This window comes from Myotis nattereri (genome assembly GCF_964212035.1).
Source record: "Myotis nattereri genome assembly, chromosome: 3".
Lineage (NCBI taxonomy): Eukaryota > Metazoa > Chordata > Mammalia > Chiroptera > Vespertilionidae > Myotis > Myotis nattereri.
Window position 1 is genome coordinate 24,304,733 of NC_138077.1, and position 27,802 is coordinate 24,332,534.

The 27,802-nt window shown below is 40.5% G+C and overlaps 1 protein-coding gene across 1 annotated transcript in view; it reads right to left on the bottom strand.

Moving 5' to 3' along the window:
* Positions 1 to 1,266: 1,266 nt before the first annotated feature.
* The window catches only part of IFT80 (intraflagellar transport 80), a 92,950-nt gene continuing 66,414 nt past the window's right edge, over positions 1,267 to 27,802 (bottom strand). Inside the window, exons 11-18 of the mRNA XM_081086776.1 lie at positions 26,081 to 26,145; positions 22,709 to 22,844; positions 22,146 to 22,293; positions 20,528 to 20,699; positions 19,533 to 19,622; positions 18,818 to 18,990; positions 9,345 to 9,468; positions 1,267 to 2,888 (exon numbers count right to left, since the gene is read on the bottom strand). Of these exons, the coding sequence (XP_080942902.1) occupies positions 2,778 to 2,888; positions 9,345 to 9,468; positions 18,818 to 18,990; positions 19,533 to 19,622; positions 20,528 to 20,699; positions 22,146 to 22,293; positions 22,709 to 22,844; positions 26,081 to 26,145 (1,019 nt within the window). The 3' untranslated portion in view covers positions 1,267 to 2,777. The remainder of the gene's footprint in view (positions 2,889 to 9,344; positions 9,469 to 18,817; positions 18,991 to 19,532; positions 19,623 to 20,527; positions 20,700 to 22,145; positions 22,294 to 22,708; positions 22,845 to 26,080; positions 26,146 to 27,802) is intronic.

Sequence of the window (27,802 nt, forward strand, 5' to 3'; positions counted from 1 at the left end):
TCAGTTTTTAAATCCACCTTTTATGCCACTGTACTGAAATACTCCAATAAATGTATAAAAACCATCCCGTATTTTTTTTTCTTAAATTTTTAATTAGTTAGGTAACAACACATACATCTTCCTATTTAAAAAAGAAAGGAAAATATTATTTTAAAAAGTCCCCTCTTAACACCTGACTCTCAATCCCTGCCCACTCCTCCAACTTGAGAGTTAACCACTGTGTGGTATCCTTTTAGAATAGTCTCTATATTATTGTTGCATATAGATGTATCCGCAGTAAACATATATGTATAGTTCAGGTTTGCACCTAAGGCTTTTTTTTCTGTACAATTTTATCACACTTATAACTTATGTAACCACCACCACAATCAAGACAGGGAGCTGTTCCATCACCACAGAGCTGCTCCTGCCTGTGTATAGCCTTAAAGCCACAGCCACCCTCTCCCTCTCACTAGTCCCTAACCCCTGGCAACTGCTCTCCATCTCTGTATTTTATTTCAAGAATTTAATCCTCTGGCACATTATAAATATTAATCTCTATGAAAGTACCCTCTAGCACAGTGGTTCTCAACCTTCTGGCCCTTTAAATACAGTTCCTCATGTTGTGACCCAACCATAAAATTATTTTCAGTGCTACTTCATAACTGTAATGTTGCTACGGTTATGAATCATAAATATCTGATATGCAGGATGGTCTTAGGCGACCCCTGTGAAAGGGTCGTTCGACCGCCAAAGGGGTCGCGACCCACAGGTTGAGAACCATTGCTAGCACAAGCATGTCAAACTCAAAGGCCAACAAGGTTTAAGTTTATATGGGTTGCAAAAAACAAAAGCTTCAATTTTCATAGAAACGTAGGTTTATTTCTATAGAGACATGCTGAATACAAAGGAATGAAATATATGAGTAATCGTTAACGTAAGATAATAGAATATTTAAAGAAAAATTAATATTTTTTCTTGAACATTAACTTACCAGACACTGAATAACTGTACAAATAGCGTAAAGCAAATAAACCTATTTTGTTTGTTCTCTGAAAGCGAAATATTTCCTGTTGCGCACACCAAGCAAGTCAGTCCAAGACTAATGACATGGCAATCGGCTGCTAAAATATTCGCTGCTGGTATTAGTGGAGAGAAATGGTGAGTTTGTGCTTAAGACGCAAAAGGGAAATGAATACAACACGATTATAGTGATTAGTCATTAGCGAACGTTGTAGTTCGTTATTAATAATTATGCATAACAGGATATTGTAAAAATTAAGTTACAAAATTTTTATTAAAACGTTTCTTACATACTGTTATATTGGCTGGGCCGCAAAAATATTCGTTGTGGACCACATGTGGCCCATGAGCTGCGAGTTTGACATGCTTGCTCTAGCACTTAATGCTAGATATGTGAACTGTCTTGGCTCACAAATCTAGTTTATTATTTTTGTGTAGAAGTAAACATTATTTGTCACTAGCTCTCTGGTACAGTCCCAATTGACTTTAGAAAAAGAAAATATACTTTAGGACCTAAAGTTTAGGTAGAGGTTTTATTGCTCCTGAAGTCATTTTAAACTCTCTATTTTGGTGATAATATTTCCCAAATAGAGATAGGCTCACAGCCACTTGATTTACTTCCACAGATTAATAAAGTGTTTTTCAATTAAAAAATTTAATATGAACACTGCTTTACAGTGGAAGAGTATCAAGATCATTTTCGATAATCTAGGACTTCTCGAAACATCTGAAAAATTGAATTGCTCTAAATTGTTTTGAAATGGTCTATTTTAGAAATCTCTACAGTTAAAAAGTTATGCACAGTGCATGGTGAGCACATGATCTACTGGATCACAAGTGGCCAGGAGTGATGCCCAAAAGCTCAAGTCAAGTTGTAGGGAAAGAGTAGCTTCAGAGTAAAGCAGGCAAAATGAAAAATGAGCTGTGTCTCCCCACCTACCCCTACAGACCTCTCCTTTCTCCTAGATCTTCCCAAACAGGAATTCTATACTCATTAAACAATAACTCCCCCATTTTCCCTTCCCTAGCCCCTGGCAACCAGCATTCTCATTTCTGTCTCAATAAACTTGCCTATTTTAGGTAGCTCCAATAAGTGGGGTCATACACTTGTGGGGTCATATCATTTCACTTAGGATAATACTTTCGAGGTTCATCCATGTTGTATGTAGCATATGCCAGAATGTCACTCCTTTTTAAGGCTGAATAATATTCCACTATACATATATACATTTGTTTATCCATTCATCTGTTATCCATTCATCTTTTTGTTCACTTTTTTACTACTGTGAATAATGCTGTGAACATTGTTATACAAGTATATGTATTGTTGTACATTTTCATAAATCCATCCTCCTGTATTTTTGTTGTATAAATAAACTTTTAGAGCACTTTATGATTTAGAGGTCAAACAGAAATTAATGATAACATACATTTTTAGAAGTACAATATTTTATTATCAGCATTAATATTTGTTCATGTTGAAGATTCAGGGATAAAATAATGGACAAAAACCTGGAATGTAAGCAACACTACATAGGAATATCATGAATAAATAGGAATGTTTTACAAATTATTAGTTTAAAAAATATAAATAAAAGATGAAATTATATCAATTATTGTGTTTAGTGTTTCTGAATATACTTTTAGCATTAAATACACAGCAAGTGCTCATATTTAAAGATTCTACCTTTCTCTTTAGCGAAGAACACATGCTTTCCCTTGGTTCACCAGAATTCGTTTCAGAAGGTAAAACTTCTTAAAGGTAAGTATGGCATTTAGTACTTTGGCCCCATAATCGTGCTGGACTGGCTGCTTGATGATCGCTCTCGTTCTTTACTAATTTCCATCTCAATTTTGATTTTTATTTTCTCCCAATCTATTTGGAGCTGCAGTAGAAAAAAAGACATTTTTGTTTAATCCAAAGAAACCCAGAATAAACAAAAATAGAATGCATGACTTCTAAAATATTAGAGTAAAAGGGCATGAAAGAAAAGTTCAGACAAACTAATGCTAAAAAAAGATATAGTTTTAAGAATAAGACCAACCATAACAATAAGCACAATAAAAAGCAAATACTTCTCATTGTGATTCAAAAGACCAAAATCTTGTTGTAGAAGCTTATAAAAGGCACATCCAAACAGTGCCCTGGAGCCTCCAGATTCTACGCAGGTATCTCAGGACACAGGGGAGAATGTGGACTGATCTCCACCAAGCCTGTTGCAAATGGCTCAGCTCTTCACTGCTTATATTCTGAGGTTTACATTAGAGGCCTAGCTATGAGGAAAGACAGGACAGCATTTGCTTCCCTTGAGCATACTCTGCAAAAATGGCTTCTTAAAGTAATATAAAATTACTAGAGGCCTGGTGCATGAATTCATGCACGGGTGAGGTCCCTCTGTCTGACCGGCAATTGGGGCCATCTTGCCCAGTCCCGATCAGGACTGGCCGGCCAGCGGGAGGGACCACGGGAGGTTGGCTGGCTGGCTGGGGGGAGGGGCCATGGGCAGTTGCCCACCAGCCCTGCCCCCTGGTAGAACTCTGGGTGGAGGGGACAATTTGCATATTAGCCTTTTATTATATATGACTAGAGGCCCGGTGCACAAAAATTTGTGAACTCGGGGTGGGGGGGTCCCTCAGCCCAGCCTATGCCCTCTTGCAGTCTGGGACCCCTCAGAGGATGTCCACCTGCCGGCTTGTCAGACATCCCTCTGGCAGCTCGGCAGCCCTCGGGGGATGTCCACTTGCCAGCAGGGAGCAGGCCTAAGCTGCAGTCAGACATCCTTAGCGCTGCTGAGGAGGCGGGAGAAGCTCCCTCCACCAACGCTGTACTGGCAGCCATCAGCCTGGCTTGTGGCTGAGCAGAACTCCCCCTGTGGGAGCGCACTGACTTCCAGGGGGCAGCTCCTGTATTGAGCGTCTGCCCCCTGGTGGTCAGTATGCGTCATAGTGACCAGTCATTCCCAGTCATTCTGCTGTTAAGGTCAGTTTGCATATTACCCTTTTATTATATAGGATAGAGGCCTAGTGCCTGGGTGAGGGCCGGCTGGTTTGCCCTGAAGGGTGTCCCGGATCAGGGTGGGGGTCCCGCTGGGGTGCCTGGCCAGCCTGGGTGAGGAGCTGATGGGTGTTTGCAGGCTGGTCACACCCCCTTCAAGGTGGGGGTTCCCCACTGGGGTGCCTGGCCAGTCTGGGTGAGGGGCTGAGTGTCGTTTTCAGGCTGGCCAAGCCCCTCAGCGACGGAAGCTCCCAGCCTCTCCTTTTTTTATTCTGGGATTTATTTACCTTCTATAATTGAAACTTTGTAGCCTTGAGAGGAGCTCAGAGTCGGCGAGGGCAGGCAGGAGGGAAGCCTCCTGCTCGCTCCAGCTCCGTGGCCACAGCCGGCTAAAAGCAGGTATCTGGGGTTTATTTACCTTCTATAATTGAAACTCTGTTGCTTTGAGTGGAGCTCAGAGCCAGACCGTGGCAAGCAGAAAGCTTGGCTTCCTCCATCATTGGGGCAACCAAGCCTCCTGCTTGCTCCAGCTCCGTGGCTGCCGGCTGCCATCTTGGTTGGGTTAATTTGCATATAGTCGCTCTGATTGGCTGGTGGGCATGGCTTAAGGCGTAGCAAAGGTACAGTCAATTTGCATGTTTGTCTTTTATTAGTGTAGATAGTGGTGATTAAAGTATCAGAGGAAGTAGTGAGAAAGCAAGGCTGGGACACACAACAAGAATCACTGACAGGTGATAATATTTGAATATACTTCCTTCCCTTTGATCCTTGATGACACACCTCTGCCCTGCCCTGGTATCAGGCACGGACTCTCCCCTAAGTCTTATGAACAATTTCTTTAAGAAAAAGCATTCTTCTGTTTTTAAATCCATCTTTTATGCCACTGCATTGAAATACTCCAACAAATGTATAGAACTGTCCTGTCTTTTCTTTGCTTAAATTTTTAATCACTTAGGTCAGTGGTCGGCAAACTGCGGCTCGCGAGCCACATGCGGCTCTTTGGCCCCTTGAGTGTGGCTCTTCCTAAGCCTTAGGAGTACCCTAATTAAGTTAATAACAATGTACCTACCTATATAACTTAAGTTTAAAAATTTGGCTCTCAAAAGAAATTGCAATTGTTGTACTGTTGATATTTGGCTTTGTTGACTAATGAGTTTGCTGACCACTGACTTAGGTAATAACAGTTCCATCTTCCTGTTTAAAAAAGAAAGGAAAATCTATATTATAAAAGGCCAGTGACCATAACGCCGTAACAACCAAACAACCAGTCACTAGGAGGTGCATTGATGGGTCTCGCGGTGTGGCAGGTCTCAGTCTTATGGCGTGGCAGGTCTGGGGGTCCCGCCGGCGTGGCTGGTCTGGGTCGCACGCGATTTTGCGCACTGAGCCTCTAGTATTACAATAAAAGTCTCCTCTAACACCTGACCCTCACTCTCTGCCCACTCCTCCAAAAAGTTTGGAGACCACTAATTGAGGAATGTGTGTCCTCTCAGGCAAGACATGGGAAAACTAGGTCCTAGTCTAAACTAACTGATTTACTGTGAAATATATCTAAACTCCTAAGACTGAGCCAACAGTGAAATGTTTTCACCTTCATGTAGGGGAACTGGGTGGAATAAGTAATATTACACCACACTAAAGTACTGTTTGCTGCTTGAACAGATTTATCTTAAGTCCCTGAGAGATTAACCTTAATGGGAATTCCTGCCTTCTTTATTTTGTGCTGGAAGTTGATGGAGTTACGTATTTGGTTACTTTTTATTCCAATATCCTTTATCCAAATTTCTGTGAATTAATCTGGGGATATTTTTGGTCATCTTTTTAAAAAGACAAAATTTCACGTACTTTTCCTATAATACACAAAATAAATGAATTAAAAGAATCCTCTTACTAACAGAAGATGAATGTGCTCAGGCGCAAGGAACAGCTATTGAAAGGCAGAGCAAATGTTAGATCATTTGAAAGACTCATTTTTAAATCAGGCTGGACTTGATATTTTTTAAATGGCAAAACACTCACTTTGATGTCTAACAAAACATTTGTAGAGAGAAAGACAAACTCGGTGAATGCTTTGGGCTTCTTCTGGCCTGAAACGGACTTACATATGTTTCTCAAATCAATCACAATAAAACCATGTATTGATGGTACCTTGAACGGCTGTTGCTCGGTACAACAGAAGTCCATCAGGTAAACTGATGACATCTACATTTGCTACTTGTTAGAACACCAATGAGGGTGCCAGCTGACCGGTGCCCTAATGACCATGTTTCAGTTTCACTTTGGCATCTATCTAGTTTTAGAACAGTGTTCTGATCATTTAATCCTTGGAATAGAGTATTTTTAATAATGAAATTTTACATAAGGATGTGTTCATGACAGCTGTCAAGTGACTTCTATACTAAAACACATTATTTTCTATTATAGGGAATGTCAACACTATTTGACACTTCTTATTCTAGTTCCTACTCAATTCTTATTCATGAAGAAGTAATTTCAAAATCATACCAGATGGCTCTCCATTCTTTATCCCATCTCTCTTATTCTCATCAGCTTCCTATTTTACAGAGAATAGAGTGGCCATCAGACATAAATTCACCTAATTTCCTTCCTGTGGTCACCTGTATTCATCTTATCTGTATCCATCCTTATCTCTTTCCCTTCTGGCTCTGAACAACTTCTTCGCATAAGTTCCTGACTGATCCCGTCTTCTTAGATACTTCTAGGACATATGCCTTCAATTATTACTTATATAGTCAACTTCCCTCTCTTCACTGGTTGCTCCTCATCTTCCTTCCCTCTTTATTCTGTTTTCCTGCAAGCTACCAACCTGAGATGACTCTCATTCCTGGCTCTCATTCTCTCTTTAGACCATTGTATGTTTAGAACATGAGTATGTACTCGCTACATTAAGGTCTGAATTATTCAAATTCTGTCTCAATCCTATCTAATAAAAGAGAAACATGGTAATTGGCGTACAACCGCTACCCTTCCCATTGGCTAATCAGGGTGATATGCAAATTAACTGCCAGCCAAGATGGCAGCCGGCAGCCAGGCAGCTTAAACTGAACATGAGGTTTGCTTGCTTCAGTGATGGAGGACTCCAACGTTCCCCGCCTGCCTTGACGGCCTCTGAGCCTGCAGTTTGAAACATAGTTACAAATATAGAAGCTAAACAAAACCCCAGAAACCTGCTTTCAGTGAGCCCGGATATCAGAGCTGGAGTTGATACAGAGTTTCGATTATAGAACCGAAACAAACCAGATACCTTCTTTCATCAGTGGAGGCCCAAGAGCTGGAGCCTCAGAGCTAAAGCTGGCCCAGAATAAAAAAAGAAAAAAGGAGCGGTTGGGAGCTTCCGTCACCCGCCAGCCTGAAAACAGCCCTCAGCCCCTCACCCAGACTGGCCAGGCACCCCAGTGGGGACCCCCACCCTGAAGGGTGTGTGACCAGCTGCAAACAGCCATCATCCCCTCACCCAGGCTGGCCAGGCACCCCAGTGGGGACCCCCACCCTGATCCAGGACACCCTTCAGGGCAAACCAGCCGGGCCCCACCCGTGCACCAAGCCTCTATTCTATATAGTAAAAGGGTAATATGCCTCCCAGCACTGGGATCAGCATGACAGGGGGCAGCGCCCAAACCCCCTGATCGCCCTGCGGCTCTGTGTGTGACAGGGGGTGGGGCCACAACCTCCCTATCCTCCCTGCTCTGTTTGTGACAGGGGAAGGCGCCCCAAACCCCTGATCAGCCCTGCTCTGTGCCTGATAGGGGGGAGCTCCCCAACCCCCTGATCACCCTGCGGCTCTGTGTGTGACAGAGTGCGGCACCCTAACCCCCCAATCCCACAGGCCCTGCTCTGTGTGTGACGGGGTAGAGCCATAACCTCCCCATCGGCCCTGCCCTGAGTGTGAGAGTGGCGGCGCCCCAACCCCTGATCTGCCCTGCTCTGTGGGTGATAGATGGTGGCACCCCAACACCCCCCCCCCCACGGGCCCTGCTCTGTGTGTGATGGGGTAGAGCCATAACCTCCCCATCGGCCCTGCCCTGAGTGTGACAGTGGCAGCACCCCAACCCCCTGATTGGCCCTGCTCTGTGGGTGATAGAGGGCGGCGCCCCAACCCCCTGATCCGCCCTGCTCTGTGCATGACAGGGGGTGGTGCCCCAACTCCCCTATCAGCCCTACTCTGTGAGTGACAGGGGGGAGCTCCCCAACCCCCTGATGGGCCCTGCTCTGTGGGTGACGGGGTGGCACTGCAACCTCCCCATCGACCTTGCCTTGAGTGTGACAGGGGGCGGTGCCCCACCCTCCCAATCGGCCCTACCCTGAGCATGACTGAGGGTGGCATCGCAACCTCCCAATCCGTCCTGCTCTGTGCATGACAGGGGGCAGTGCCCCAACTCCCCAATAGGCCGTGCTCTGAGCCCAACCAGGGGCTGTACCTAGGGATTGGGCTGCCCTCTGCCACCCGGGAGCAGGCCTAAGTCAGCAGGTCATTATCTCCTGAGAGGTCCCAGACTGCGAGAGGGCACAGGCCAGGCTGAGGAACCCCCCTCCCCGCCCCCCCCCCCTCCGAGTGCAAAAATTTTTGTGCACCGGGCCTCTAGTATTATATATAATCATAAAACGTTCTATATAATAAAGAGGTAATATGCAAATTGACCATCATGCCCCTCACAAGATGGCTGCCTAGGAACAGGCTGACGGGGGTTAGGGAGGGATGACCAAATGACTGAACAAGCAGGCTTCATGGGGCGACCAGGCTGGCAGGGGGGTTAATGAGAGATGACCAAAGGACTAAACAGCAGGCTGTGTGGGGTAACCAGGCCGGTGGGGGCGCTGTGAGAGGCAATCTGGCCAACAGGGGGGGTAGTTGGGGGTGAACAGGCCAGCAGGGGGGGCAGGTAGGGGCGACCAGGCTGACAAGGGGGTGTAGTTGGAGTGATCAGGCCAGCAGGGAGGGCATTTGGGGGGCAATTAGGCTGGCAGGGGGGTAGTGAGGGGTGACTAGGCCGGCGGAGGGGGGCAGTTGGGGGCAACCAGGCCAGCAGAGGGGGGCAGTTAGGGGCACACAGGCCAGTACACAGAGGCAGTTAGGGGTGATCAGGCAGGCAGGCAGGTGAGCCACTAGGAACCAGCAGTCCAGGATTGTGAGAGGGATGTCCAACTACCAGTTTAGGCCTGATCCCTGGGATCGGGATCAGGCCTACCTGGCAGTCAGACATCCCCCGAGGGGTCCCAGATTGGATAGAGTGCAGGCTGGGCTGAGGGGACCTCACCCCCCCACCCCCGTGCACAAATTTCATGCACCAGGCCTCTAGTACATTATAAAATACTATATAATACTTACACCTTCTGCATACTGCAAGTATCGTTGATCAATTTCCTGTTTACCAAATGTCTCTAAAAATTTTTGGCGGTAGGCAAGGACTGTATCAACATGTGTTTTGTATTTAACAGCCAATTCAAGTGCCCTATAATGAGAATAAAACAGGTTATCAGCATTGCTGTATGAGCCTCTATAGGGGGAGAGGGTGGGACAAAGGCTCTATGTTGTTCCCTCCACTCATCCCTCAGTATGAAGCGTCATTCCCTATATCATCCATCTTGCAAATTTCTCTTTATACTTCAAGGTCCAGATGATGCATGATCTCATCTCCCTGATCAGCTCCCCTTGTAGAAATAAATGACCATTATCTTACCTGTGCTCCATAACATTTTATGCATAGTGTTATTACAACACTGCTTATCTAATCTAATAATAGAGGAATATGCAAATTTGTCTGTTACAGCATCACATCACAACCAGATCAGCAGGCTGTGTCCCCGACCTCTGCTCAGGCAGCTGTAAGGCCTGGGGTAGGATAGGATACAACAGGAGGGGAAGGAAACTGCATGTGGAATGGGGTGGCAACTGTGGGGGGGAGGGGAGTGGTGGAGAGCAGGTGCACCCGGCGAGGGGCAGGCGGGGAGCCCCACCCAGATGCGGGAGGAGGGCAGTGGCGGCCGTTGGCTGGGAGGCGTCCATGGGTCCAGGACAGAGTGTAGGACGGTCTGAGGCCTTCTGGGCGAAGGCACTTCTGCTTTGCGGCAGCAGTGCCCAGGCTGTGCGGGCCTTGGCCATCCTCACTGGGCCGGGCATCCCGGGCAGGGAATGGGAGCAGGACAGCGGCAGGGAAGCCAGGGAAGAGGGGGTGGCGAACACCTGGCCGGGGCTGAGCTCTGGGTTGGGGGTTAACGCCACCCCCACCCCAATGGAAGCTTTAAGAAGGGAAGGAGGGAGGGAAGAACTTTATAAAGGAGCCAGTAGAGAGCAGAATTAAAGAAGGAAAAGAAAAGAAAAACAGATAAATGATAGTGAATAATTAGGCAGGTAGATAGATATTAAAACAGTGGAAGTAGAGAAGAATGTGGATGAGAGAGATAGAGGGAGGGAAGAAAAGTTTTCAAGGGAGCCCGTAGAGCTTAAAAGGAGAATGGGAAGAAGGAAGAAATGGGGGAGGGAGCAAAGCAGGTCTGAGGGAGGAAGTGAAGAAAAAAATTAAAGTGGGAAGGAAGGAAAAAGGGAGGGAGGGCAGAAGTAAAGATAAAGGAAAGAAGGAATGTGGGGAGGGAGGGTAGGAGAAAGATGGGAAGAAGGATGATGGAACAGAAGTAGGAAATAAGGAGGAAAGAAAAATTTATAAATGATGAGTCAGTAGGAAAAAGTGTTACATAAAGGAGAGAAAAAAATTGTGTGACAGGGAGAAGCCAATAAGGAAATCAAATACAATTGTATGTGAAGGGGATAAGATTTAAAAAAAAAAGTTAATAGGGGTGACCAGGCCGGCAGGGGAGGGCAGTTAGGGGTGACCAGGCTGGCGCAGGGATTGGGCCTAAGCTGGCAGTTGGACATCCCCCGAGGGCTCCCAGATTGGAGAGGGTGCAGGTTGGGCTGAGGGAGACCCCCTCCCCCCGCATGAATTTCGTGCACTAGGCCTCTAGTAATCATTATAATTATTATAAGTCTGTTTCCTTCAAAAACCTATACATTTACTGAAGGAATATTTGGCTTTCATTTATTTTTGGTGAGTACTACAGAGTATATGTATGGTAAGTGTTCATTGAAAATTCACTGAAATCATAGTAAACTGCAAATAAATGAACTTTCCCCCCAATAGAATTGGTTCAGCTATCTTGACTATTTTTGTAAATCTATAATGATTTTTTCTGTTTAATATTCAACTAAATTTGTTAATATAGCAAATTTAAAATATTATGAAAATAAAATTTGAGGATAAGTTTGACAAAACACCTTTGCCATTTGATTCTTAGAAAAAGTTAACAGCCATTTAAATTTTATATAAATTCTAAAAAAAATCTAGTAAGTAGTCAATATTATCTAAAACAACAGATTTATAATAGTTGGCTCTGATAAATCATGACTGGCCTATACTAAATTCTAATTAGTATCTATATAACTATGTTACTTTAAAGGTAATATTTAAATAGGAGACAAGAAGTAAATGAATTGCTGAAATCAGTATTACAACACTACAGACATAAAATCTATATGTTGATACTATGGTGGAAAATGAAAAGATTAATCTGCAGTTCCAGGCTGGGTTTGTATGCAGGTTTTGAACAGCATCTCAACCCGTGATCCTGTGCATAACTCACATCAGCTGAGTGAGGAACAATCCAGCAGAATATATATAGCTCTCCTAACACTGTTCCCTGTCATCTTATTTTAAAGTATGGGAAACAGCCATCATAAGAGTCATAGCACATTGTTCCTCAAGTTTTCTTGCTTTCTAACATGACTTACAATTTCTGAATAGGCCAGTCATGATTTATCAGAGCCAACTATTATAAATTTGTTGTTTTAGACCAGTGGTCGGCAAACCGCAGCTCGCGAGCCACATGCGGCTCTTAGGCCCCTTAAGTGTGGCTCTTCCACAAAATACTACATGTGGGCGCGCACGTACAGTGCGACTGAAACTTTGTGGCCCATGCACAGAAGTTGGTTTTCGGCCTGGGCGAGTCTATTTTGAAGAAGTGGCTTTAGAAGAAGTGGGGGGTGTCAGTCGGTCGGGAGACAAGAGGCACAGCACAGGTGGGCCACAGGTTACACAGCGCGGGGGAGGTACATTGTTTTGAGGTACGTTCGCTGAGGTCGACCCCTTCCAACTCTCCTGTCCTCACTGGTCTATCTGAAACAAGTATACAAGACGAGTGTGGATGGGAGAGTTGGAAGGGGTCAACCTCAGCGAACGTACCTCAATCAGATTGAGAATGTTTTTAGCAAAGGCCAGCTTAGGAGTACCCTAATTAAGTTAATAACAATGTACCTACCTATATAGTTTAAGTTTAAAAAATTTGGCTCTCAAAAAAAATTTTAATTGTTGTACTGTTGATATTTGGCTCTGTTGACTAATGAGTTTGCAGACCACTGTTTTAGACAATATTGACTACTGACTCGATTTTTTTGCAACATGTGACTCTTTAGTAGGAAAATCTATATAACTCTTAGCATGCTTTGGTTTGATCTAAACTAAATAATCTCATTAAGATTTTAGATATGCTGTGTGTATTAACTGACAATTGATAGACAATTGAGAAGTTAAATACAATATGAAAAAATTATGAATGTAAGTCACATTAATACAAATGACAATGCCAAAATTTACCACAAGTTCTTATAAAAATATATTTGGCATAAACCATATTGCTAAATTCAAGGGTATTTGCTACCCATCACAAACTCCTCACAAAGTTCCTTTATTCCTCTGTGACTTGAAGTCTTTCAGGGAAAAAAAGGATACATAGAAAAGAATGTAGAGGTATTGGAACATACAGGAACAAAGTGGAAGATAAGAGAAGGCAAAAAACTATTCATAGAGGATCAAAAGATGAGAAGTAAAGATTATCTGCCTTAATCTTTCTAACCCTCTCCCATTTCATCCCCTTATACTGTATATCCCTAAGGCTCTGATTCCAGTGATGTGTGTGAGTGGAAACTCTGGTGAACCACCCTTTGGCACTTTAGAAGTTCCGTTTCCCATTCTTTCTGATTGTACATGACGAGGGAAGGAGTTCTTGACTTCACACAGGTAGAAGTGTTCTAAGTGGGGAGTATATGTAAGCATCCATTCCGGGTGGGGCTTTACAAAAATTCCAAAGAGATACTTTGTTATGGAACATCAATACATTTAATTACGTAGAAAGGATAGAATATGATGCCTAATCCTGCATTTAGATACTAGATAGATACTAAGCATTATCTATCATTATAGCCATTATTATTATAAAATATGTATTAATTTATCTGATTAAAAAGCAATGGCTAAAGATAAACACTCAAATGTGCTATTTTAAATGTTCTCTAAAAGTACACTCTGGGTATAAAATGTTTCCTTACCACATTTAGGAGGTAATTCACTCCAAACTATATAAGGGTAATGGGAACAGTATGTCTCTAGCAAATGGTTATTTGGCAACCAAACAAATGTGACATTAGATTATGGGGTTGGAATAAATCCATGTATCTTCTCTGATTTTAAATAGAAGGAAGTTATATAAAAAGATAACTCTAAATATGATTTTTTGTATAACTTAAATAAGGCAAAATCACTTCATATAACTGGTAGAAGTAGAGAAATTATTTTTATTAATACTTACATAGAGAATCAATATGTGTATCTGGAGTTTTAGTTTCTACGCCTCACCTGTTTTTCAGAACAGACCACCACCAAATATCCAAAGTGAACTCGCTTACCTACAAGTCTTTAAGGATTGTATTTTGTTAGGTTGCAGGCAATTTTCAAATTCAAGTAGGAATGACAGAAGCACAAGCCAGAGAGACTGTGCTTCTCAAATGGAATAACACATCAAAATCTGTTCCTTTCTAAAGGTTTTAAACAAATATAGAAGTTCAGGGATTTTAAAAGCAATCTACTATATTTATCATCCAATCCATTCTTTGGACTATGCTGTTATAAACTGATTCTTATATTGGATCTAAATATATATCCCTCTTACTCCTACTCCAACCTTTTTATCTTAGCCATACCTTTTAGAATAAAAAATTATCATCACAGAACTTGGTTGATTTTGTTCACTGCTGTATTCACAAAGCTTAAAACCTAGCATATGAAAGCACTCGATAAATATTTTAAAAATGAACAATAGCTACCATTTATTGTAGGTTTACTGTTAGGCAGTATGCAAAGAAATTTTTACAATTTTAAAATCCTGACAATAAATATGAGGTTTATTATCGTCATTTTCAACATAAGACGACTGGATTTACAGAGCCTCAGTAACCTGTCTAAGATCACAGAGCTATAAATGCAGAACCAGAAGTCAAACCCAGGTCTGACTCCATAGCCCCCATCCTTAGCCACCACATTTGCCCTTTTCCTATTCAACAACCTTTCCAAACAGGTATTCTTAAATAACCAGATACTTCACCAAGAGATTGTTTTTTTCATGTGTGTTTTTTAAAGCAGATCTCCATATAATGTCTAAATATGCCTGATATGGCAGGCACTCAATAAATATCTGCTGAATGAATGAATATGCAATAGCAACAAATATTCCAAGTGGTGTCAGAAATATCTGTAGAATTTGGAAATGAAGACAATACATAAAAGTTTCTTCGCAGCTATAGTAACTTCTTGACTACTTGAAGTCCTTTTTACTCAGTCTTTGATAATTATGCTAAAAGAGATGGGAAACTTCGGGTTTCATTTCAAAGTGTCAGAGGTCAAGAGTGACATGATCAGATTCACACTGTGACAAGATCATTATGACTACATAATGAAGGAGGGGAGGAGAGGAAGAGCAGATGCAGAGATCAGTGATGATGTGATACTGAGAAAAACTTGCATCATCTTAGGGATGCTAGTAAAGTGGGTAAGAGTAAGAGGTATTTGGGAGGAAAAATAATTGGTAATTGGGAGGTGGGGGTGGAGTATAAGGAAAATGTGAAATGTTAAGTCCTAGATTTCCAGCTTTGCATGGACTGACAAGATAACATAGGTTACTGGAAGGGGACCAAGTTTAGGAGGGAATAAACACAAATTTGAACTCAAACATGAGACATCCAATGGAAATGCTGAAAAGGCAGCTGGACAGCCAGATGCTGGAAACAAATATGGCAGGTCAGAGGGCTAGATGATAGGTGCACTTTTGGAGTCAAGTGTGTAATAGTAATCAGAATCCTGGAACAATGCTCCTGGATCTTTATCAGGTAGACACAAAGGTCTACCAGCACTTGACCAACTCACTGGTTTATAGTTAAGACAACAAGCAAGGAACACAGAAAGGGGGGTGGCAGGTAGACGGGAGGAATAAAGAGCACCCAGGGTTCATTCTTTCCCCAGGAAATCCTCTGGCCCTCTTGTTTTTCCTCTCCCTGAGATCTAATATCTTAAGGTAGGGTCTATTTGCTGAAAATTGGAGGTAGGGGAGAAGGGCGGTCCAGGGAGCAGGATATAGAAATAATAGGGAAGATTTGAAGTTACGCAGAAAAAAAAGCCGGGTCACATGACATAACTCTCAAAGGATCAGAGATTTTATAAGCTAGGGGGAAAAAATGAGGGAGGCAAAAAGGACACCAACTCCATTCACATTCAGATCCTAAGAACTGTGGAGTCAGAAATAACTGACTCCATTTGAGAGGAGAGGTAGAGGAGGAGTGTCCTTTGGGAAGAGGTAAGTTTCACTTAGGTCAAGGAGGTACAAGAAATGTTCAGAGGACATCATATATGTTATACGTAACAAATAATATATATTATTTATCTATATTATAAGTTATCAATAGAAGCCATCAGAGGCAATATCTTCATCTTCCTGCTAGGACACTGACTCACTGTTATGTATATACACTTAGGTTTGAAGAGAGCACTGCAAAATGATTAAGAGTATGGCATAGAGAGTAAGAGCATGAATATTAAAACCTACTATGTATATATAATTTAAAACATTTCTGCCGAAACCGGTTTGGCTCGGTGGATAGAGCGTTGGCCTGCGGACTGAAGGGTCCCAGGTTCAATTCCAGTCAAGGGCATGTGCCTGGGTTGCGGGCACATCCCCAGTGGGGGGTGTGCAGGAGGCAGCTGATCGATGTTTCTCTCTCATCGATGTTTCTAACTCTCTATCTCTCTCCCTTCCTCTCTGTAAAAAATCAATAAAATATATTAAAAAAAATTTAAAACATTTCTGTCCTTAAATAAGTGTATAGTAATCATTTGAAAGGGGAAAGATGATGTAAAAATCTGCAAATACCAACAGTACATATCTAATTGTTTGATGATTCTAAGAAAATTCAAATCCTCTTTGATATTAGAAGACAAAATTCGGATCCTAGATCTGCCTCAGCTTCTTCATTTGTAAAATGCTGTGATAACTAATAAGATGATATATGGAAAGTGTTTAACACAATTCCTGGCATATCCCACTGTAGTCACCAGACCTTGCTCTTTCAGATTACCACTTGTTCCAATTGATGGCACACACACTTTCTGAGCAGCACTTGAAAATGTATGAAGAAGTGGAAAATTGGGTTTCTGAATGGTCAGCCTCAAAACAAGTAAAGTTCTATTGGGACAGTATCCATAAATTACCTGAAAGATGGGGGAAATGTGTACTTTTGATTATCTTGTTTTCTTTGATTACAAAATCCGAATTTCTAACCGGTTAAAAGTTAATCCGCATTTTTAACCCATAATTCGGATTAATTATCAACCAGTTAAAAATGCAGATCGGCTGTCAACTGGTTAAAAATGCAAATTTTGTAATCCAAGAAAACACAATAATTTCAAGAGAAACATCAAAAGTGCTTTATTCAAAGCAATGTCTATCGGTAGCTACACATTTCCCCCATCTTTCAGGTAATTTGTGGATACCGTCCCAATAGAACTTTTCATATTTTGAGGCAGACCATCCAGAGACCCAATTTTCCACTTCTTCGTATGATTTGAAGTGCTACTCAAAAAGTGCGTGTGCCATCGATCGGAACAAGTGGTAATCTGAAGGAGTAAGATCTGGTGAATAATGCGGATCAACTATTAACTGGTTATTAATGATAATAAAATAGAATTCCTAATTAGATTGTAAGCTTTTTAAGCTAAAGATCTTTAAAAAGTTTGTTTTTAAGACTGTACAGTGTTCAGAATGTTATACAAATAGTTGTGTCTAACACTTACCATCATAATTTCTCAAAAATATTGGTTGAAAGAATGCTTTAAACATTATTCTTTCATATTTCTTATGCAATTCATAGCTTGATAATGGTATACATAATTTTTATTAGTTATTTAATATAGAGTTTTAAAAATATTATTCATGCTGTTTCTTTCCAAACTAATTACTTTAAAATTTATGAATTAAGAATACATTTGGGACAATGACTTATTCATGTTTATAGAACCAAAAACATTTTTCATGATCTTTTGTACAATTAAACAATGACAGCCAATTTGTCTAAATAAAGGACCTAGCCCTAACCGGTTTGGCTCAGTGGATAGAGCGTTGGCCTGCGGACTGAAGGGTCCCAGGTTCGATTCTGGTCAAGGACATGTACCTTGGTTGCGGGCACATCCTCAGTAGGGAGTATGCAGGAGGCAGCTTATTGATGTTTCTCTCTCATGGATGTTTCTCTCTATTCCTCTCCCTTCCTCTCTGTAAAAAAAAATCAATAAAATATATATTTAAAAAAAGAAAAAAAGAAAAGGCAAGTTATTAAAAATAAATAAATAAATAAATAATAACCTATCCTAAACAGAATGGCTGAATTGTATGAACAGTATATAGATCATTAGTGTATAAATTAAATAAAAAGATTATAGTATGTCAATGACAAAAAGAACTATTTGCCATTCTTGTTACTTTTATTTAAAGGAAAGTAGAGATAGGATATCTATAAAAAATTCTACTCTAAGAGGCCTGTAATTGAAAAGATTTATGGGTTATATTTGAGCCCAGAGAGAAACAAAGACGATGAAAGACATTTCTAACCTGGAAAAGTAGGCATGCCAATTTTATAACATAGTAACTTTGGGTGTATGTATACAAGCACTACAACCCTGTTCACTGAGAGACACGTATTTGAGAGAATGAGTGTGGGAACCTAACACATAGGGAAGGAAAAGCATGCCACTCTGTCTTAGAAAGCTCTCTGCCTCAAGGCTAACGTTACTACCAACCACTCCTTACTATAAATCCTTTCCTCTTTCCTCGGTAGCATCACAAACTTCTCTTGGCTCTTCTCTCTGACTGCCTGACTGCTGTATCCCCATCTTCCAGTGGCTTTCTCTTCTTTCACTCATCCCCTAAGTGTTGTCGATGCCTTCTCACTCCACACATCCCCAGGTTAATTCCATCCATTCTTTTGGCTTCGACTACCATCTATTTCCTGATGACTCCAAAATCTACATTTCTGGTTCAAATCTTTCCCATGAGGCCCTGGTCCATTTAATAAGCTATTATCACATATTTCTCCCCAAATATTTCAAATTCAATAAGCCTAAAACTGAACTATTTTCCCTTCCAACTCTGCAATATTAGCATTTTCAGTAGTATTATTCAATTACTGAAATCAGAAATTTGGGATACATCCTAGACTCTCTTTTCTTCTTTACACCTTAACTTTTAATCAATTACAAATTCAGAGAAGGCATAAATCTTTAATTACAAACTACTCACAAATATAAACATGAATAAATTCTTTTGTGCTGTTAGGAAACTATGAAATACAGTGAAAAATGTCATTTACTAAAGTGGTAGTTAAAAGAGGAAGATCAATCTGGTTTTGGAATTGATAAAAACTATTTTTATTACCTTTCCCAGTTGTAGAGGTTAATATTTATCTGGATTGCTTGGTAAACAAGGCCAGCCTGAAGAAGTAGTATTTCAGCTTCCTGTATATTCCCACTAAACATTAATATGTGGGCCATTTTTGACTCTTTAGATGGAAGATCTTTTATAGAATTGATGTATTGAACTTTATCAATCTAATAAAAGAAAATATATTTGAATTGGATAGTAACAGAAATATAACAAATTATGGCAAAACACACACACATATGCACATAAGTCAGTGGTTCTCAACCTGTGGGTCGCCAGCCTGTGGGTTGTAACCCCTTTGGGGGTCGAATGACCCTTTCACAGGGGTCGCCTAAGACCATCAAAAAACATATATATAATCACAGTGGTTCTCAACCTTCCTAATGCCGCTACCCTTTAATACAGTTCCTCATGTTGTGGTGACCCCCAACCATAAAATTATTTTCGTTGCTACTTCGTAACTGTAATTTTGCTACTATTATGAATCGTAATGTAAATATCTGATATGCAGGATGTATTTTCATTGTTACAAACTGAACATAATTAAAGCATAGTGATTAATCACAAAAACAATATGTAATTATATATGTGTTTTCCAATGGTCTTAGGCGACCCCTGTGAAAGGGTCGTTTGACCCCCAAAGGGGTCGCGACCCACAGGTTGGTGACCCACAGGTTGAGAACCGCTGACATAAGTGAACATTATTTACCTCACCAATTGCTGCGTAGGCTATTTCTGCAGTTGTCATATCTTGATTAGCAACTGCCATAGCAGCTAGGCAAGCCCACATGGTTTGTTCCTAAAATGAAATATGAGAATAATTATCTCAATTACATGGCTGAATTTTTAAAATAAACAGTGATTTAAAATATAACAAAATTATATTTTAATTGAAATAAAAAAATACTGAGCCTGGCATTGAAAGAACGAATAATTCAATAACTTAATGATGTAGAAATTTCACTGTGGCTATTTTGTTAAAATGCATTAATAACACATAGAGAACTACTTTTAAATAAATGTTTTAAATTTTCTGAGTATCAAAGATTCCATTTGAACTCATAATATACTTTTAAGATAACTTAACAACCCTCCAGTCTTTTTGATAAGATGTTAAAGAATACAACATACAGGGAACCTGAGGAATGGGGAGGTTCTTGGATAATGCTATTATAGCAGATTGCCACCAACAACCCCTTTTAAGAAAAACATCAAAAAGTCACTCCATTAAAGTGGATTCTAAGGAATGTTAACCCATATTCAACAAAAGAGTTCAGTGGTCAAACACATTTGGAAAATCTGATTCAACCAAGTTGGGAAATGCTGATCTAAGCAGATTCTTAACCTTAGCTGCACGAATCATCTGAGGAACTTAAAAACTATGCCCAGGCCTCTCCCCAGATTTAAGAAATTAGAAACTCTGTGTGGGTAGAAGTTGGGAACCTGACTTTAGAAAAGTTCCACAGAAGACCTTTTATATGTATCAATGTTGAGATGCTACCCATTTAAATGATGGCTTCCTCAGAGAATAAATCACAAAGCACCCACCCTCTGGATCACTCATATCTTCACTTATAAAAAGAGACATGATCCTGATTGTGTATTTTCACAGCCCTTAACTGTTGTCATTTCTCATCATGGACAAAGACATTGTGTAAACTAATGCACAATATACACACAACTATGGATCTGAAATGTAAGTACCTTGACAAAGCGACAGAGTCTTATAGCATCTTCCCATTTTGAACTGTTTACATATTCATGGAGAATAGCAGGATATGGTGGTATGCTCATGTGAACCAGTGAGCCATCGGCTCTTCTTATAGTTACCTGATTTCCCACAAAACTCACAATATGGGGATTTTTACTAAATTCACTGTAGAAAAAAAAAAAGCAAAGTTCAATTTATATTCTGAGCAAATTTTTCATATATATTAAATTTGGAGAGTTAATCCCGGACATATATATAAAGTATCCAACTTCCAAAATGCACATCCAAAAAATTTAATTCCATGGAGAATGTATATATTCAAATAAACATTTGAATCTAACTTTTTATTTATACTTGGAGCAAAATATACTATTTAATGTGGCAAATCTATTATATATGTGATAACTATTCCTAAAAGCATTTGAAATGACTTTTCCCCTCAGTCCTAAGTTAAATCAGACAAATGATTAAATGACTCTACTTGAACTTTTAAAGTATTAAAGTGTAAACCATTAAAAATTAAGCTGATGTCAAGAATATTTCTTCACCATGAGAAGAGGTCAACTTTAAGAGACTAACTTCTCTTTTTTTTTTCTTTAATGATAACTTCTCTTTATTCATTTAAAAACTTTTAAAAATGATGCCTGTCCAGTTTTGTTAAGGTTATAAATTTAAAAATTAAAAGTGAACTCCAAATAGGTTTTCAAGTTAAGGTTTAGAGTTGAAAAGCCTTTGTATTCCTATTTTGTTAAGAGTGAGAGATGCCCTCACTATTTCTTTTTTTCTTTTTCTTTTCTTTTGTTTGTTAATCCTCACTAGAGGATATAGTTCTATTGATTTTTAGGGAGATTGGAAGGGGGTGGGGGGAAGACAGGGACAGAGAAACATCAATGTGAGAGAGATACATCGATTGGTTGCCTCTCACAGGAGCCCTGACCAGGGCCGGAGATCGAGCCTGCAACTGAGGTACATGCCCTTGACCAGAATTAAACTGGGACCCTTTAGTCCACGGGCTGACACTCTATCCACTGAACCAAACCAGCTAGGACTCCCCTTGCTATTTCTTAGAGAATTTAAAATTATAAATGTATTTGATTTTCTGAAGCATATAAAATTTAAAAAACTTTTCAGTAATTTTACATATTTTTTCTTTAATATTAAAATATTAATTTAAAAATTAAATTGTAGATTGAATTCACTTTTAGAACACATACATTCTTGAAAGGCTTAAAGTCAATGACAATCTGGGAGAGAGTAAAGGTTGTCACAAGGTTGTGTACCACTGAAAAATCTTCAGAGTGGCTATATTAAAATCACTAAACCACACTGAATAAAACTACTTGAGTTACCATTAAACAACATTAAGCTTTAAAATTATACTCATACAATGGAAATTATATTCACATAAGAAACAAGTAAATAAGTAGTATTATAAAACATTTTCAACCTGGTTCCATCAATTAAGTCTCACTAAGCTAGCTTTAGCTTAACAAAGTATTCAGTTGACTGAGTAAAGTGAAAGATATTTGCAGGATTAAAATTAGAGGCAAAGGGATGACACTCTATTAGTTTTATTTACATAATAAATAATTCTGTGAAGTAAAATGTTACCTGGCATCCCTTTCATATAATGTTTTGGGCAAAATGTCTTTGTCCACATAAACTGTATTGGGGTAATACCACACTGTAAATCGAGTATCTTGAAGTCCACAAAGGATATTGCATGTATCACTCCACGCCAAAGTATGTACCATTGTTCCTTATTGTAAAAAGAACGTTAGTGTACTGTTAGTTCCACTATATAATAAGTATTAAAAATATATCTTTAAAATATATCTTGACATACAAGACCCCATCTAATTTCTGGTAGGTCTGACTATTTTCTGATCACATAATGGTGAAAACATGTATAAAAATTCACATAAGAATTGATGGAAATATTTGAATATCCTATCCAGAACCATTATATTTTTAATTTGCAAGTCTTTCTGCCAACTTAGCTGTGGCAGCTAAAGACCTGCTATTGAAATGGAACTAATAGCTAATAAATGTTATGAGATCAAAGCATTCATAGACTCATTCAAGCAAATAAGCTATTTAGTATAATATCTGACAGAGTAGATCTAAGAAAATTGGAAAGTAATTAAAATTCTAAATAATTACAATAATTTTACCAAGTTTGATAATTTGTTCTTCCTTCCCAAATCGTTTCACTGAGGTGATATAGAGGTCTCTATTTTTATCAATAAAAGCAATTTTTCTGTCATTCGTAAGTCCTTTTTGATCCAGAGCAATTTCCAAAATTTCATTCTAAAATTAAAAAAAAAAACAAAACTGGATTAGTTTTAGTACTTAACCATCAGATCATTTTAATTATTAAAGAACATTTGTTTACTTAAAGATCAATTAAATATCACTCCCTCACTTATAGTGATAAACTGTCCCTGTTAAATAATTTTAAACTTCTAATATGCTAATAATTCAAAAGCTATACTAATTAACATGTATTTTGTGGGGGGTTTTGGCCAGGGAAAGATGCCCCTTTAAACACTAAAATAATGTATATTTTGAAACAGTAAGCTAAAAAACACTTCCATCTGAGTAGTCAGGGTGAAAGGATAAGGCAAGTCTGGGCATCACATGAGAGATCTGATTAAGCTCCTCACACAACAATTTGCTCTAAGTAGATTGTCTATATTTTAAAGATTTGTAAGAACTGATTTATGGAAATATCTTATGTTTTTAAAGCCTTATATTTTATAGATTCTTTCACATTCATTTCGTGTGAAACAGAAAATAATCTTCTGAGGTAGATAATTATACTTATACTAGAGGCCCGGTGCACAAAAATTTGTGCACTCGGCAGGGAGGGGGGAGTCGCTCAGCCCGGCCTGTGCCCTCTCGCAGTCTGGGACCCATAGGGAGATAACGACTTGCTGGCTTAGTCCTGCTCCCCGGTGGCAGAGGGCAGGCCCAATCCCTAGGTACAGCCCCTGGTCAGGCTCAGAGCAGGGCCGATTGGGGAATTGGGGCGCCGCCCCCTGTCATGCACAGAGCAGGGCGGATCGGGAAGTTGCGATGCCACCCTCAGTCACGCTCAGGGTAGGGCCGATTGGGGGGTTGGGGCACCGCCCCCTGTCACACTCAAGGCAAGGTCAATGGGGAGGTTGTGGTGCCACCCGCTGTCACGCACAGAGCAGGGCCCATCAGGGGGGTTGGGGCTCTGTAACCTGTCACGCACAGAGCAGGGTCAATCAGGGGGTTGGGGAGCTCCCCCCCCCCCCGTCACTCACAGAGTAGGGCCGATAGGGGAGTTGGGGCACCGCCCCCTGTCACACACAGAGCAGGGCAGATCAGGGGGTTGGGGCACCGCCACTCTCACACTCAGGGCAGGGCCGATGGGGAGGTTATGGCTTTACCCCGTCACACACAGAGCAGGGCCCGTGGGGGGGGGGGGGGGTTGGGGCGCCGCACCCTGTCACACACAGAGCCGCAGGGCGATCAGGGGGTTGGGGCGCCACACGCTGTCACACACAGAGCCGCAGGGCGATCAGGGGGTTGGGGCGCTGCCCCCTGTCACACTGATCCCGGTGCTAGGAGGCCTTGAGGCTCTGCTGATCCTGGAGATGGGAGGCATATTACCCTTTTACTATATAGGATAGAGGCCTGGTGCATGGGTGGGGGCCTGCTGGTTTGCCCTAAAGGGTGTTCTGGATCAGGGTGGGGGTTCCCACTGGGGTGCCTGGCCAGCCTGGATGAGGTGATGATGGCTGTTTGCAGCTGGTCACACATCCTTCAGGGTGGGGGTCCCCCTGGGGTGCCTGGACAGCCTGGGTGAGGGGACGATGGCTGTTTGCAGCTGGTCACACACCCTTCACGGTAGGGGTCCCCACTGGGGTGCCTGGCCATTCTGGGTGAGGGGCTGAGGGCTGTTTTCAGGCTGGCGGGTGACTGAAGCTCCCAACCGCTCCTTTTTTTCTTTTTTCTTTTTTTTTATTCTGGGTCAGCTTTAGCTCTGACTCCAGTTCTGAGGCCTCTGGTGCTGAAAGCAGGTATCTGGTTTGTTTGTGTTCTATAATCGAAACACTGTTTCAACTCCAGCTCTGAGATCCCGGCTCGCTGAAAGCAGGTTTCTGGGGTTTTGTTTAGCTTCTATATTTGTAACTATGTTTCAAACTGCAAGCTCAGAGGCCGGCAAGGCAGGCGGGGAACGTTGGAGTCCTCTGTCACTGAAGCAAGCAAGCCTCATGTTAGTTTCAAGCTGCCTGGCTGCCGGCCGCCATCTTGGCTGGCAGTTAATTTGAATATCGCCCTGATTAGCCAATGGGAAAGGTAGCGGACGTACGCTAATTACCATGTTTCTCTTTTATTAGATAGGATTGCAGATGAGAAGACAGAGATCCATGGCCATTAAGTGAGTTTGCTCAGAAAAAGCTGGTAAGAAGCATATCTAGAATTTACAATCCAGACTTCTGACTGCACAGTTAGTGATCTGTGTACAATAGCAAAGTATTTCTCACATATTGCATTAATCTATTACATTACTATACTAGCTAGTGAAATGCATTTTCTCATAATTTGAAAATGGTTCTGTATGGATTGATTAAAATTCAATTCAAGGGGTATTTCTTTACTGTGTACTATGTCTGAAGACTTGCTGGGATCTGTGAATTCAGCAAGAATCTTTTTTTTAAAAAAAACTAGTCCCTAAACTCTAAGAATTTTAAAAAATACATATTTTATTGATTTTTTTACAGAGAGGAAGGAAGAGGGATAGAGAGTTAGAAACATCGATGAGAGAGAACATCAATCAGCTGCCTCCTGCACACTCCCCACTGGGGATGTGCCCGCAACCAAGGTACATGCCCTTGACCGGAATCGAACCTGGAACCCTTGAGTCCACAGGCTGACGCTCTACCCACTGAGCCAAACTGGTCAGGGCAAGAATCTTGATCGCAACAAATAATTGTATCTACGTATACTATCATAAAATCTTTAAAAACCAGCAATTCAAGAATTTCTCTCAGAATACACTAAAACTTCTGCAAGAAGGTATTTGCAAGGTAAGTCATCTTGGCAATATTGTAACAGCAAAAGACTGGAAACAAATGTCCATCACTCGGATACAGGTTAAAGAAATTCTGATACATCCATAAAATGTTATATGTATGGTGAGATGGGGAAAGATTTGGGAAAGTACTTCATATGATAATATGGAAAGTTCTCCAGAAATAGTGTTGTGTGAAAAAAGGTGCAGAGTTGTATTTTACGGTTTTCTAAAAGAGTGGGAAAAGGACATATCAGTTCTGTTTGTGTTCGCATTAAAAATCTCTGGAAGGATATGTAAGAGATTAATAAAGTGGTTACTTATTTGGTAGAAAAACTATTGATGAGGAACAGGTGTAGGAGGCAGACATTTTCACTTTATACTTTTTTACGATTTTTTCATTTCTGAATCATACAAATGTATGTTATTCAAATTGAAAATAAATATTAAAGGAAATAAACGGTGGCTATTTACATTAAAAATAGCTAATGTCCATTACCGTATGAGAGAGAATCTTTCCATCACCTAATGGTTTTCCAGTTGATGCCTCAAAGAGGAAGATAACTTGAAAAAAAAAGTAGAACATTAGTTAATGTATTACATTAAAAATTTTTATTGGTAAACTTCAATGGAATTATACAGCCCTCATGAGAAATTATTTAACTTGGCGGCCCATTGAGTATCTATCAGCACAGAAGAGCAGCAGCATCAAATGTCTACTTATTAAAGGGGTCATATTTCTTATGAAAACAGTGGAACTGGATACTTCCTAAAACATACATTCCCTAATTAGAGTGGTTTTTAATGGCATGGCTTCAATGCTGCATAGGATCAACAATGGCAAGTCCAAGTCTGAACGTAATCTCTAATTTTGATAACTGATTTAGACCCAGTATAACATCACAATCATTATTTCACAAAGGAAAATTGTGTCAAGTGCCTACTATACTACTAGGCAATGTGATACGTGCTGTTCAGTTCCCTGTGGCCAGCATACCACTATGGTATAATTTGTCGGGTGTTTGTCCTGGGTCTCTGGCAGAGAACTTGAACCCTTGCCATCTCCTGAGGGACAGGAGTGTCCTTGTTTGCTAACAGGGATTCTCTGCATGGAGCAGATGCTGTCTCTGTCCCCTTCTCTGTTTCACCAAAGGTTTCAAACATGACGGTGAATTGATGGGTATTCTTTTCTCTTTTAAAAAGACTGTTGGAGCCGAAACCGGTTTGGCTCAGTGGATAGAGTGTCAGCCTGCGGACTGAAAGGTCCCAGGTTCGATTCCGGTCAAGGGCATGTACCTGGGTTGTGGGCATATCCCCAGTAGATGTGCAGGAGGCAGCTGATCGATGTTTCTCTCTCATTGATGTTTCTAACTCTCTATCTCTCTCCCTTCATCTCTGTAAAAAATCAATAAAAACTATATTTAAAAAAAAAAAAAAAAGACTGTTAGGGCGAGGGTGGGAAGATTGTTGGAATGTTTCTGTGATTCTCTTTAAGTAATTTCAGAATTATTTCAGCCCAAGATTCAACCCAACTGGAGTCATTTTATGTAACTGAACATGCACATAGGATTACAGAAATGAAAAGACAGAAATGGTACAAACAGTCAGAAAAAAAAAAAACTGGGTAATTTATAAAGATAATAAAAATGCTAAAATATGTATAATGTGATATTAAATGCTTGAGGAGCACACTTTTACTATATTCATTTTAGTTTTTAGTAAACCTTAAGATATTAAGTTTGAGGTCACTGGTTATAGTCACAGAGGAATCATGTCATAACAGTAAGTAATGTTCTAAGACTGACAATTATGCTGAGAGAGATGAAAAAGAAAAATATATAACAGAATTTTGCATTAAATATAGAAATATAATTAGAAAATTTTGGCTTCCATTTTTAAAATATGATCTGGGCTTGGTAAACCCAGTTATTTTCATAACTATACAAACTAATAATTTTTTAAAAAGCCTTCCATCCTACGCTGACTGTGCATATTAGAAAAAGCTGGAGGTAAAGGATGAACTCATCTACTTTTCCACATCTCTAAGTGGCCCTGATCTATGGGAGGTTGGACCTGTGTTTTGGTGATAACATATAACAGAAACTGGGAGCTGAAAGAGTTGCTTCTAAACATAAGTACAGTAACTGCTCTCTAACTTTCACGCTCCTCATATCCAGATTATTTGTTTCAAATAATCACCCACACTAATATCCTATTATAT